Source organism: Sminthopsis crassicaudata, chromosome 3 (assembly GCF_048593235.1).
Source record: "Sminthopsis crassicaudata isolate SCR6 chromosome 3, ASM4859323v1, whole genome shotgun sequence".
NCBI lineage: Eukaryota > Metazoa > Chordata > Mammalia > Dasyuromorphia > Dasyuridae > Sminthopsis > Sminthopsis crassicaudata.
In genome coordinates, this window is record NC_133619.1 from 36,931,443 (window position 1) to 36,945,117 (window position 13,675).

Below are 13,675 nucleotides of genomic sequence, written 5' to 3' on the forward strand. Positions count from 1 at the left end.
AAAATGATGACTGTTTCCTCATATGTAAAAGAAGGCAGTTGAGCTAACTAAACGGTGAGGTTGCTTTTCCTTCTAGGTTTGTGAATTTTTTTTACTAAATAACCCTGAGAGGGGCAGCTGGGTAGTGCAGTGAATAGAGAACCTGCCTTGAAGTCAGGAGGATCTGAGTTCAAATCTGGACTCAGACACAACACTTCCTAGTCACTTACTCTCAATTGCCACAGCAACAAACAAACAAAAAGCAAAAAGCAAAAACAAAAACAAAAACAAACCAAAAATAGCCCTGAGAGGATCACACATCAAAATGAGCTTTGGGAATGCCTGCAGCGGGGATTCCCCATTACCATCTCTAATGGAAACTCAAATCAGATAAGAGAGAAAGACATATGCACACACTTGTACACACACACACACACACACACACACACACACACACACACAAAAACACACATATCCAGGACAAGGGGAGATGCACAGAGAGGCAGAAAGACAGACTGAGAAAATAAATGCAAAATTAAATATGAACCAATATGGGAGGGCACTAGATGATGAGGTAAATATTGCTTGGAATAGTGAGATTTCTATATTTATATTTCTGCACATAGATATAGATACAATTAAATATAGCAGTATGTATATATATAATGTGCATGTATATAAATATATACAATATATATTTATCTATAAATGTTTTATATATTTATAAATATGCATTTATATGTCTGTATCTGTGTATCTTTTTTTTCTCTTTAATTTTCTTGAGCTATATCAGTGTAACTTGCTCTTCCCTACTCCTAATGTCTTTTCCCCCCATTCTCCACTTTATTACCCAACACTCAGAAATCTCATGCAGATTCCTGGCTTCTCAAGCCCATCTATTATACCTAAGACAAGTCTCCTTGAACTGTGCCTTCTTATTTAGATCTTTCCTCAACTCCCTTAACTAAGAATATCCCTTAAATAAGAATTTGTATCCATTGCTGAAGGAACCCAATACTAATTAAGCTGACAAGTAGATTGAGATAATTAATATTAGGGTATTAGTGTCTGATTTATAGCTACATGTTTTCATTTTAACTAAGAACAAGTTAAAGTGTTCTTTAAAAAATAAACAACTTGGCAAATTATTAAGAAGGGACTTTCTGGCACACTCACATTAAATCTTTTTTAAATGAATGAATTAAATTCTTATTTACAAAGCATTAGCATGGGTAATTTTTCCAACATTAACCCTTGCAAAACCTTTTATTCCAAATTTTGCCCTCTTTCCCCCAACCCCCTCCTCTAGATAATCCAATACATGTTAAATATGTTTACCATATATGTTAAATCAATCTATGCATACACATTTATACAGTTATCTTGCTGCCCAAGAAAAATTAGATCAAGAAGGAAAGAAAAGAAAACGTGAGAAAGAAAACAGAGTGCAAACAAGTAACATTAGAGAGAGACTTTACATCAAATCTTCAGAAAACATTTGGTAACTTATAACACCGAGAATTATTCTAGAAGAGGTTCAGTGCCGAGAAGAATTTGATCCCCTAAACCTACAGCATTTTGTCACGAGAGCACAGAATCTAATCTTTTCTTGGGACTTTTCTGCAACCTTCCATCTGTGGCTGCAGAGAATGAGAAACAGTGTAATTTCCCTTTCTTGACATGAATAATGCCATTTTAGAATAAGCTACCATTTTAACATACATGATCACTTATGTTTTGCTTTCCTCTCAATTCTTATTCAAGGCCAAAGAATAAAGAAAATTATTTAAATTATTAAAAAAAAACCTAAATAGCTTCAGATATTCCCGAACCAACTCTGGCTAGGAGATTTACAAAATTGGTCTCCCCTCCTCTAAGACACAATGACCCCAGGGTCAGCCATAGATCAATTGTGAAATCAGCATGACTCTATATATTGCAAAGTCCTTCTTAGAGCATAGAGATACTCTTCTCTGTGTACCAACTGATGCTTCTTTCCACTTTGACTGTAATTTAACATATAGAATAAAGATTTTATGGAGTCATCTAAATTGTAATAAAGTAAGTTCTCTTTACACAGTTCTTCAGTACCTCAAAATGTCAGTTGATCATAGAATCATAGATTTTAAACTGAATGGAGTGTAGAGATTATGTTATCTACCTTCCTCACTTTACAGGCAAAGCAATAGAAACCCAAAGAAGTCAGTTGGTTCATTTGTAAGCATTTATTAAGTGCTTATTATATGCCACACATGATCAAAGTACTGAGGATACAGAGAAAGGTCAACCACCCTCCATAACAACAATAAAAACTTAACATTTCTGCCCTCAAGGAGCAAATGTTCTGAGGGGGAGACGACATGTTAATAACTAGGTGCATAAAAGACATATGCTAAATGGATGTAAGGTTATCTGAAAAGGGAAGGTATCAGTAGCTAGGCAAATGGGAAAGACCTTCTGCCGAAGTTTGGTTGATTTGACTCTAAAAGAAAGTCAGGCAGATTAAGAGATGGACTTGAGGGGACAGAGCAGTCCAGTCATGAGGGAAGCCAATGAAGCAGCACCCAGTTGGGAAATGTATTTGTTCAAGGAATGACACGCAGGCCATAGTGAAGAGTTTTAAATGTCAATAGAGGACTTTATAATCTGATTCTGGAGAACTGGAGCCTATTGAGCAGGGGACAATGGAGTCAGATCTGTTCTTTAGAAAAATCCCTCTGGTAGCTGAGTGGAAGATGTAGTGGGGTAGACTGGATCATTTATTAAGTGCCTCCTGTATGTGAGGGAGTATGCTAAGTACAGAGAGTTGAGGCAAAAGATGATGAGGGCCTGAAGTAGAATTATGGTTATGTAAATGGAGAGGAGGGGTTATATACAAAGTGTGGTAAAGATAGAAAGATTTGGCAATGGATTGGATTGAGTGAGAGTGAGTGTTTGCCCAAGGTCACCCAGGTTCTGCCCAAATGAACAGTGAGCCCTCATTACAGATCCGGTACTCTTCAGACTGCTGAATGCATAACCTGATATCCTGTTGAGATCAAGCAATTTATAATGGTTTTAGTTACAATTGAATAACTACAAAATTTAAAGGGCTACTTTCAGTCATTCCAAAGAGCTCTGCTGATCAGACTTTCCAAAACAAGATATTTATTCAAATCCAAGTTCTTGTACTCTGTCCACTGCACTGTGCTAGACCCATGTCCTCATGAATGCTCTTCATTTGTGCAGATTCCACACCTTCTGATTCTTTGGGGGTTCATGCTCATGCCTTTCCAGGAATTTTTAGACCCTAAGCTATGGAGTTTCATGACTTTCTTCTCTGACCAGTGTTTTAGATTTCCTCTAGGTGCCAGGTGGACCTATTTGGAACACCATCCTACCAAGGAGACGTACTGTGGAATTTTGGTGGTGACACAAAGATGCACAATCAGAGCATAAAAGGGAAAAATGAATTGGTCATACTCAAAAACGTACATCTCATTCTGCATCAAATCCATCCTCTTTCTGTCAAGATTTGGGGGTGACATAGGGCTACATACTGGGTGACATTTGGGGCAGACTTCAAATTCAGGTCTTTCTTTCTTGAGGTCCATATTTTCTATCCTCTGAATCATGCTCCTTTTATGTAGGAAGATAAAAGTATATGCTTCATCTAACAAAAGATGCCCCTGGGCTTCCTTCTCCTTCATGCAAAAGGGAGTACTTAATTCCCCCCCCCTTTTTTTTTTACTTCCTCTGTATCCAATGATGCAGATTTCAGCCCAATCTTGTCCCCCCTTCCCATTCTCCTTATTCCTTCACCCCCAATCTTGTGTAACTCTTGTTCATGTCATCACATGTTTATATCCAATGTGCTTGGGGCTTTTCTCTGCTTTTGACATCTGGAGAATATAGGCTCTCCCTGATAACTGTGGGTGGCTCCCTTGGGCTCTCTTCTTTCCTCCCACTATGCTCTTTTACTTGGTAAACTCTATCTCTCCCAAACCCTTCCTTCTTCCTAACTTATTACCTGTCAAGGACACCATTATCCTTCCAGTTCTTAGGACTGCAATTTAGGGTTACTCTGGCTTCTTTATTTTCTCTTACCTTTCTTATCTAATCTGTTACCAAGTTCTTTTGATTCTACCTTTCCAGCATTTCACCCTTTCTTGCCCTTGACACAGCCATTGCATGCCCTCATTATCTCAAGCCTGGATCACATTAACCTTCCTGCCATAAGTCTCTCTCAACTTGAGCCCCTCCTTTACTCAGCTGACAAATGGATCTCCCAAAAGCACAGGTCTGTTTTACCTCATTTAGTAAAATCCAGTGGTTCTCCATTACCTCTAGAGTCAAATATAAAAGCTCTCTGTTGGATATTAATATAACCTTCATAACCTGGCCTCTTCCTGCCTTCCACTTTTCTTTTACCTTATTCCCTCCTATGTTCTCTGTGATCCACTAGCTCTGACTCCCTGGCAGTTCCTCAGACAAGATGTTTCCTCTTCCAATTGAATTTTCAATAGCTGTCTTCTATCCCTAGAATCTTCTCTCTCACTATTTCTGCCTTCAGACTTCTCTTTCAAGTTTCAGATAAAATTCCATCTTCTACAAGAAGCATCTGTGGGTCTTCCTTAATGTTAACCTCTTCTCTTTGAGATTACCTCTAATTTGTCCTCTCTCTCTCTCTCTCTCTCTCTCTCTCTCTCTCTCTCTCTCTCTCTCTCTCTCTCTCTGTATATGTATATATCTTGTTTGTATGTAGTTATTTGCATGTAAGTTCCTTCCTGTAGATTGAAAATGCCTTGAGATCAGGAGCCATTTTTATTCTTTTTGATATCCCTAGCACAGTGCTTGACACATAGCAGATATTTAATAAATACTTACTTATTGACTTAACCACATGGACTAGTTGTCCATAGATAATCAGGATAGAGCCTTATAAAAAGTTGGAATCCATAGAAGGCCAGTAGTTGATCATGGATAGACCTCTAAGTAATCAACTATTTCCCACAGCACTTAGAGACTATAGAAATCTTTTAATTTTCTTAAGATGAAAAAATTTCCTTCCAATTTGCCTGGGTTTCCTTTTTCTATTTTATAAGGAGGCCAATAAATGGGAGGACATGTTATCCAGGAGTGTATGTAGACCCATGAAACAAAGGAGTGAAATTCTCCCTTAAGCTAGTAGTTTTTTTATGGTCCTCAGCGCTTCCATGTGGTCCTTGGCATCTCATCTGTCAAACTATAGGTTCATTTACTCTACTATGGGCTGCTCATGACATCTTGAATTAGTGATGTATAGTTATTGTATTGAATAAAGATAATTATCATCTCATTGGTGTCATTCCCAACAAATTACTCTTTCTGTTCTGATGAGGTTGGTAGGACTTTTCTTTTTCTCTTTTGAAAATAGCAGCTAAAAGATTGGTCTGAAGACTTAAAAACTCGAGAAAAATTGTTCAGGTCACTAATGTTAACTTCTGTTTGGTTTTCTTGTGCCCCGAAGGTTATTTTCATTTAGTTCTTGCTCTGTAGTTTATGTGAAATAGATTGAAGCCTGAAATACACCATCAACTTGACCTTAGTAATGTTCAGAAGATTCACACGAGGCACCAAAATATCAGTGGTTCCTTTAAATTGTTCTCTCTTTTCACTTTTTGGGAAAATCTTTTTGTGATACTGAAGTGGGAGAGAGAAAAAATTCAATTGCCTAAGGCATTGTTCTCATACCTACTCTTTAGATCATTAGAAAATTCTATTTTCCAGTGCAAAAATAGCAGGATTTTCTCTGATTTACAGCCAATACACCAAATGCTTATTCAGATAATATAGTTAGTACAAATGAATCCAAAATTGGGAGTCAGAACATGGAAGTACATTTATGGATCTTTCCTTTGCTTTCTGACAGTTAAATATGTGGGAAACAGATGGGACAAGACTCCTACTAGGATTCTTGGAATAAACATTAGAATCATAAATCTCAAAGGATTGAATGGGACTTCAGAGGCCATCTAGTTCAACTGATATTTGAAAAAGAATTCTTTCAATATACTAATTAAGTCATTTGTCATTAAACTGTTGTTTAAAACACTCTAGAGAAGGGAACCTGTTAATCTCCTGAACAAGCCCATTCCACTTTGAGGTATGTTTTTTTCTTTTTAGACTGGGCCAGTTTTGGACTGGAGTGATTTCATTGGTTTGGGGATGTCTCTTGGGGAATTTTCTCGACCAATGCTGATTAGCATATATAGATATTTATAGTCTCGGTGAGATGTGTGGGGCACTTTAGTGGTTAAGTTACCTGTTCAGAATCACATAATCAAGATGTGTCCAAGGGAAGACTTGGTCTTTCCTACCTCCAGGGTTTTCTATACTGCTAAGCTACCTCCCAGTTCTAATTCTTGGGAAGGTTTTCCTTAACTTACAATTAAATTTTTGTAATTGTGGCATCCACCTGTTGTTCTTAGTTTTCTTCTCTGGAGTTTTCTGGTCTTCTTGACATCTCTAGATATTTGAATACAAGGTATCAAATCTCTCTGAAGCACAAAGACTAGGGCATAGTATGGGCTTAGTAAAAGTTGGATGAATGAATAAAATCTTCCAATTCTTAGTTTCCTTGGGCATAAAAGAAATGCTTTTAAAATGGAAGGTGGATTAACAAGAAGGCTATAGAATGGAGGCAGATGTTACCAGCTGTTAAAGTGACTGGTGGGAGAGACAGATGTCAGGCTGACATTGGTGCCATTTCATTGGCATTTGGTTTCTTGGCTCCTCAACCATCAATATTTGTCCTCGGAGTGGGAATTTCTTGTAAGAGACTTCTGGGAATTTCAGGGTCCACTCCAGAATGTTGATTTGATGGGTTTCCGAATTAATCTAGGGTTATTATCTGGCTCTGGCTTGCTGAGAGCTGGCTTCTGGGTTACATGAATTCTAAATGATATCTTTTGATCATTTGAAGTCTCTACCTTCCTCAGTTTAAAATCATTACATATTAGAGGCTCTCTCAGTGATGTCCCCATTCCACAGAATGCATTTTGGGGAGCTGCAAGCCCACAGAACATTAGAGCTGGGCAAGCAAAAGGAGAAACACAAAAGTGTGTTTTGATAAATAGTAACCTTTAGTAGATTTTAACTGGATAGGCTACGAAATTAGTCTTATCTGCGAAATAAAGAGATTTTAGAAGCAAAATGAAAGAATTAAAGGAAGACATTGTTTAGAATCTGGGAAGGAAATTTCAGGCTCTCTCTGCAAGAAACAAATTAACTTGGCTAATATTCTGTGTAAGTGTTTCATCTCTCCTGGATTTGTCTGTTTCTATGTTATTCCTCTCCTAGACTTTAGCACTTTGAGAGCTAGGTCCATTTATCATTCTTGGTTTTGCATCTCAGACACTTGGCATCATGCCTGGCACATAGGAGGCCCTTAATAAATGCTTGTCAAATTGAAGATTTGCCTCCAAAATCAAAGCTTGTGGAAGAGCTTTTGCTCATTTCTAAAATAATTGACCTTATAGTGTGGTGCCAGTTCTCGGAATTATCTTCAGAATATTTTTTTCTGGCTATATTGCCCTTTAATTTCTTTGCAGAATAGGTGGTTTTATTTTTTATGGTATCATATTTATTTCTCGGACTCATAAAAATGTTAATGCCTTTCTTAAATAATAATTCAGACTTTTCCCTTACATCAACCCACTCAAATAGATTGTGCAAATATTGTAAACATCATTTTAAAGATGAGAAAACTGAGCCTCAAAGAGCCGAAGATTACGTAATTAAATAGCAGTATCAGAATGCCAATTCTGGACTTTTTTTCTACCTGTGTGATCCTGGACAAATTACTCACCCTCTCTCAGTCTCAGTTTCCTCTGAGTTTAGACTTAAACCCTTTTAAGTCCAGATCTAGGACTCTATGATTCCTAAACCATTGTCCTTTCTGACTTTTGTATCTAGCCAAGGGGTTTTCAGGGTCCCGTAGCCTCATCCCATTCAGTTTTTGAACTTCCTCCACAGGTTGCAAGGGTGATGCTTTGAGCGGAGGGACTCGAGCCTTCTGCTTGATCTCTCCCTGCAGCACACAAAACAATTTGCCTGAAATTGCTGGGGTGGAGAGAGGAGGGATTATTAAAAATATACGACTATGTGGCTTATCCCTATCACTCCTAACATCTAAATATACAAACATGAGTTAGGATGCTGGCATTAAACCTTTTCTCATGCGTGGAAATGAATTTGAGAAGTACTAGCATTGCTCATTAAGACTTTTCCATGAGTCCTTTTCTCCTAGTCTGTGCCAGAGATTTGCTAAGGGAAGAGGCTATGATTTGATAAACAAATAACAAATTAGGAAAGCTCATCTTTCTAACTTGAGAGTTCTCTGAAACATGATGAGAACATGTCTTTCTCATGTTCTGCTGCTTCTTTCTCTAGCTCACTGCCTGAGCTCTCCCCTTTTACTCTAAATGACTCATTGTCTAATGTGGTTAGCCTTCCATGCTAATCTCTGTGAAATCACCATCAAATGACTTTCTAAGGCATATTTGGTAGCTTACTCTCAGCCTCAGTTTACTCATCTATAAAAATGGAGAGGTGAAATTGGATGACCTCTAAGGTCTCTCCCATGATAGCCTGGGTTCTGATTAGGGGTTCTTTTAGCTCAGATTTTTAATGTTCCAGGGTCTTCTGTCAAGCTGTTATGTTTTTTGAGATGTTTATTAGCTCTGGTGTTCTACGTTTGAGGGTCTGATGCAGCCTTGCTCTTGTGTCTTCTTAGATCCTTTCCGACATTGATATTTTTGGTGCTGAAATTCCTCGCAGGCTTCTTGTTGTGTGTTTTAAAGTCCCTTCCAGCTCTGATATTCCATGTTCTAGATTCCCCCCAGCTCACTCTCTTTTTTGCTTATATCATTCTATTCTGTATTGTGGTCATTCTGTGCTCCAGAATGTTAAAGATGTTTACTTTCCAGAGATTATAAAACCCAAGTGAATATTCTTTTTGGCTTTGTACTTTTTGTAGGTACTAATTTAATGGATATTTATAGTCTTTAGCTATGAAAAACAGGAGGGACTTTTTATTCCTAGCTTTGGGCAAGTCGAGGGAAAAGCTACTGGAGAAAAGCTTATTGCACACATCACCTGTAGATTAAAAATATTAAGCTGCAATTTATTCTGCATCTAGTCTTTATTGGGGTTGTTTTGGCCAAGGGCCTGCTTTTCTAACCTTTTTGTTTTTATTTCTTTTCCCAGATCTAGAAATGACTGGAGATTTAAATAGCGATGATTATGAATATGAAGATGAAGCCAAGCTCGTTATATTTCCAGACCACTACGAAATTGCATTGCCAAATATAGAGGAGTTACCTGCACTGGTCAGTGGATGTGGACTGCTGATAGATAGAGATGGATGTGTGTGATTCCGAACTTGAAACTGATCTTTTGGGAAGACGTGTGTATGTATGTATGTGTGTTTCAGGAAGAGAAATTGCTGAGTCCTTTCCCTACAAATTTTGTAAACTCCAATAGGCATTTATTAAGTGCCTACTGGATACCAAACACATTGCTAGATTCTGTGGACACAGAGAGAGAAAACCAAAACAATCCTTGCCCTTGAGGAGTTTATATTCTACCAGAGGAGGAGGGGTTATAGAAAAATAAAATAAGATGGAAAAAAGATATTTAAAGTAAATGCACAATATATACTATGTAACTCAAGGGACTGAGAAAATTAATGACTAGAGGAAGGAAGAAAGGTCTTGTGTGGAAGGTGGCCCTTGAGCTGAATCCTGAAAGGATCCAGGGATTTGAAAGAATCCTCAGGTAGGAAGAGTGTTCTGCGTAGGGCTGTACAAAATCATGAAAGTGCCAGATGGAATGTCACATATAGAGAACCTAGAGTAGACTTGGGAATTAAAATATTTTTCCCCCCTGAAAGGTCTTGGTATCATTTGAATGTCAGAAGAAGTAAGACATATCTTTTCATGAATTATTTCTATTGTGGAACAATGGGAAGAACACTGACTTTGGAGTCAAGAGATCTGAGTTCAGTTCTTTCTTCTGATGCTTGCTCTCTGTATGATGATGGGCTATGTATTAAACCTCGTCATCCTCAGTTTTCTCATCTTTAAAATCAGGTGGTTGGATTGTTTGAGATTTTTGTACCTATCTAGCCATGGAGCTCTGATCTGATGATTTGTGCTTTGGGAAAGCGTTCTGTATAGTTTTGGTTGCCTGGTTAGAGTCTTCGTGAGGGTAGAGTATACAGTCATTGCTCACAACTACTCCTGAGAGTAGAGTATACAGTCATTGCTCACGACTACTTGGGTTCTGGGTGGAACCAAGACCAAGGGCCATGGAACCATGGTCATGACATCTGTACACAAAAGGAAAATGGAAGTGAGGCTGCTTCTCATCTCCCTTTCTTTTCCTTCTCCCTAGGCTCCCCCCACGGGCACAATGTTCTCTGCAAGCTTTAAAGCACAGTGTAAATGCAAGCTATCATTACCATGGTTGTGCCCTTCTTCGGGTATTGTCCTTGACCTGACCTGCATGTTTGAGGATAGGAGCCAACTACAACTCAGCTTTAATTCCATTTCCTCACATCTGAGTAGTTGTCTCTAAAAGAAGAGCCCTTTCAACTTGTTCCCCTCTTTTTTCTCTTCCTCCTCTCTTCCTCTTCTCAAGAGACAGCATGGTCCAGTCAAAGAGAGCTAAATGGGAGATCCAAGTTCAAATCTTGCCACAAGAACTTAATTACTATGTGACTCTGGGCAAGTCAGCTAACCTCTGTCAGCCTCACTTTATTCATCTGTAACCCTGACAGGATTCTTGTGAGAATCAAATGAGATAATATAGAAAGAGTTATATGCAATAGGAATGCCAGTTGTTAATACTAATTTTTCCTGATATTTGGGTTCTTTCCCTTTTCCTCATTTTCTCCTCCCTGTCTTTTCTCTCCAAGGTTTAAAGGGGCAATTGAGGGTATGGGAACTGTGGCAGCAGGGAGGAATGTCAGGATTGAGGCAGTGTGTTGACACAGAGTGGGTAAATCCCTAGACTTAAAGTTAGAAAGACCTGATTTTGAATCTACCTCAGACTGTTTCTAGCTACGGATGACTCTGCACCACACCAGTCGCTCTGTGCCTCAGTTTCCTCCTCTATAAGATGAGGGGATTGGAATTGATGACCGCTGAGATCCCTCTTTTTGCTCCTGTGATGGAACCAAATCTTTTCTTGCCTGCCAAAGCCTCTAGGTTTTCTGGACAGTATTTCCCAGCATGCTCAGACACCTGTCCACTACTGCTTGCCAGGAAGGCAGACTTGTATTTTGTGAATCTGGGTTTGTTAGAGACTAGGTGAGAGCCAGCCATTCATTCTCTTTTTTGCCTTTGACCTACTTGATAAGGAAAGCCAGCTTGGAGGAGAGCAGTTTATGTGTTTTGTTTCATTACTGCATCCAAGTCTTGTTTCTCTGTTTATTTTCAAAGGAGTCTAAACCACATAGTATGTATTTAAATACATGTCTTTCTCAGACAGTAGCCCTGAGACTAAGTGATTTTGTTGTAAAGTTTACATGAAATAATGTATCTAAATGTATCTAAAATTGTAAAGTGATATATAATTGTCAATTATTATTATTATTGTAACTGTTGTTGAATTTATCCTCTGATCATTTAAGCCAAAGAATAATAACAGCTAGCGTTTACATAGAACTTCCAAGTTTGCAGATTGCCTTACAAATGTCATCTTATTTGCTCTTCACAGTGACTCCAGGAGGTAGGTGCTGCCATTATCCCAATTTTTAGATGAAGAAACTGAGATTGACAGGCATAAAGTGGACTAGCCTGAGCTCAGACAGCTAGGATGCGTCTGAGGGTTGATTTGAACCACCTAGCTGGTTCTGTAAATAAATATCAAAGTTTCATGTGCAACTATATATTTTTTTCCTATTCTGCTATGTTATGGAAATGCTTATTTAACTAAAATAGAAAAATAATATATATGTCAATAATATAAAGAGGAAATTATATTTGATAAAATGAAGAGACTATTTTTGTCTGCTTTTTTTTGCTTAACATGGGGCCTGGTATATTTTAGGCACTTAATGCTTGGTGACTTGATTTTTCTGAAATGACTAGGGCTCCCATATCATTGTGAGTTTAGTGTAAAATTTCTATTTTTTAAAGCAGATTAAAATGAAAAATTAATTAAGATTAAATTAATTACATAATTTAAGGTGAAATTAAGATTAACATTTAAAAAGCATTCTTTAAAGCAGATTTTAAATATAGACATCTGCCTTTACAAAAAATGTGAAACAATATATCATAAATAAATGTTATATTTTCATTTATGTTTTCCATTAACTCCATATTTATATGAAACCTTTTATTTCTCTTTATATTTTAGACATAGGTCCTCCTCAATATGACACAGTGGATAGTATATTGGACCTGAAGTCAGGAAAATCTGAACTCAAATTTGGCCTCAGGTGTGTGACTCTGGGCAAGTCACAACCCTCTTTGCCTCAGTTTCTTCATCTGTTAAATGAACTAGAGAAAGAAATGGCATCCCACTCCATTGTCTTTGGAAGAAAACCCCAAATGGTGTCACCAAGAGTAGGACATGACTGAAATAACTAATAACAGTAATGACATCCAGCATATAAGCTGAAGTTTGAGAACTCATAATAACATCAGCAAATGTTGGACAAGTGCCCATCCAATGAGTGATTACAGTGTCACTGGCAAACAAAGTGTACTACAGCCAGGAAAAGATAATCATTGACTTTTGGGGGAGTGTCTGAAATATGGTAATTGGCCCAGGACAGTCTGACATATAAAAGAGTAGATTTTAGGGTCATTAGATCGTAGATTTCAGACTGGAAGGAAACTTAAAGGTTCTCAAGTCAAGCATTCTATTTTTACAGATAAAGAAACAGAGACTAAGGGATATTACTAGCCCAAACAAGGTCATATGGTGTAGTGAGTGGCAGACTGTTTTAAATCCAGGTACTCTCATTTTACATTAAGAATATTTTTCTTTTTTTAAATAAATGATTATTTGCTGCTTTTGAAAGTTTTAGTAAGACTTTTTTTTTGTTATTCCAAAAATGAAAATTTACTGAGCTTAAAAAGAGCCTAACCATCCAAGAGTGTCTCATTTAGCCCTTGGCCTCCCTGTCTGGGACACTTCCAACCTGTTAGGCACTTAATGAAACGTAAAGCTGAGTTTTTCCAACTCGGACCTGCATTATGATAACTTAAGGTAATCAAGTGTAAAATAATGAACTATGGGCAAAATAGTCCACATTTCCTTTTTAGAATAATGACTTACGGACCCAGGAAAAGGACTAAATGTCATTTTTCTGATTTCTTGAAAATATTGACCTTCTATGCCACCATGACCAGCAACATGTTGGCCATCACTAAGAAGTGCATTTGAAAATATTATCTTATCCTTGAATAAAAATTGAGCCATAGAATCTGTAAAAAACACTGGATTGGTTGCTGTGGGACTTGGATAAAAAACAAGTAAAATGGAAGCTTTTTGAATGCAGGGCCTATTTTCATTTTGGTTTTTGGATCACTAGTGTCAAGCCTAATGCCTTGAACACAGTTGTTTAGTCATTTTCAGTAATATTAAACTCTGTGATCCCACTGGGAGTTTTCTTGACAGACATAATAGAGTGATAAGTCATTTCCTTTTCCATTGAACA

The 13,675-nt window shown here is 37.6% G+C and overlaps 1 protein-coding gene across 2 annotated transcripts in view; it reads left to right on the plus strand.

The window, feature by feature from the left end:
* USP13 (ubiquitin specific peptidase 13) overlaps positions 1-13,675 on the plus strand; it is a 125,708-nt gene that overhangs the window by 48,540 nt on the left and 63,493 nt on the right. For both annotated transcript variants that reach the window (XM_074298259.1, XM_074298258.1), the window contains one exon: positions 9,208-9,329. In XM_074298259.1, coding sequence (XP_074154360.1) covers positions 9,208-9,329 — 122 coding nt within the window. The remainder of the gene's footprint in view (positions 1-9,207; positions 9,330-13,675) is intronic.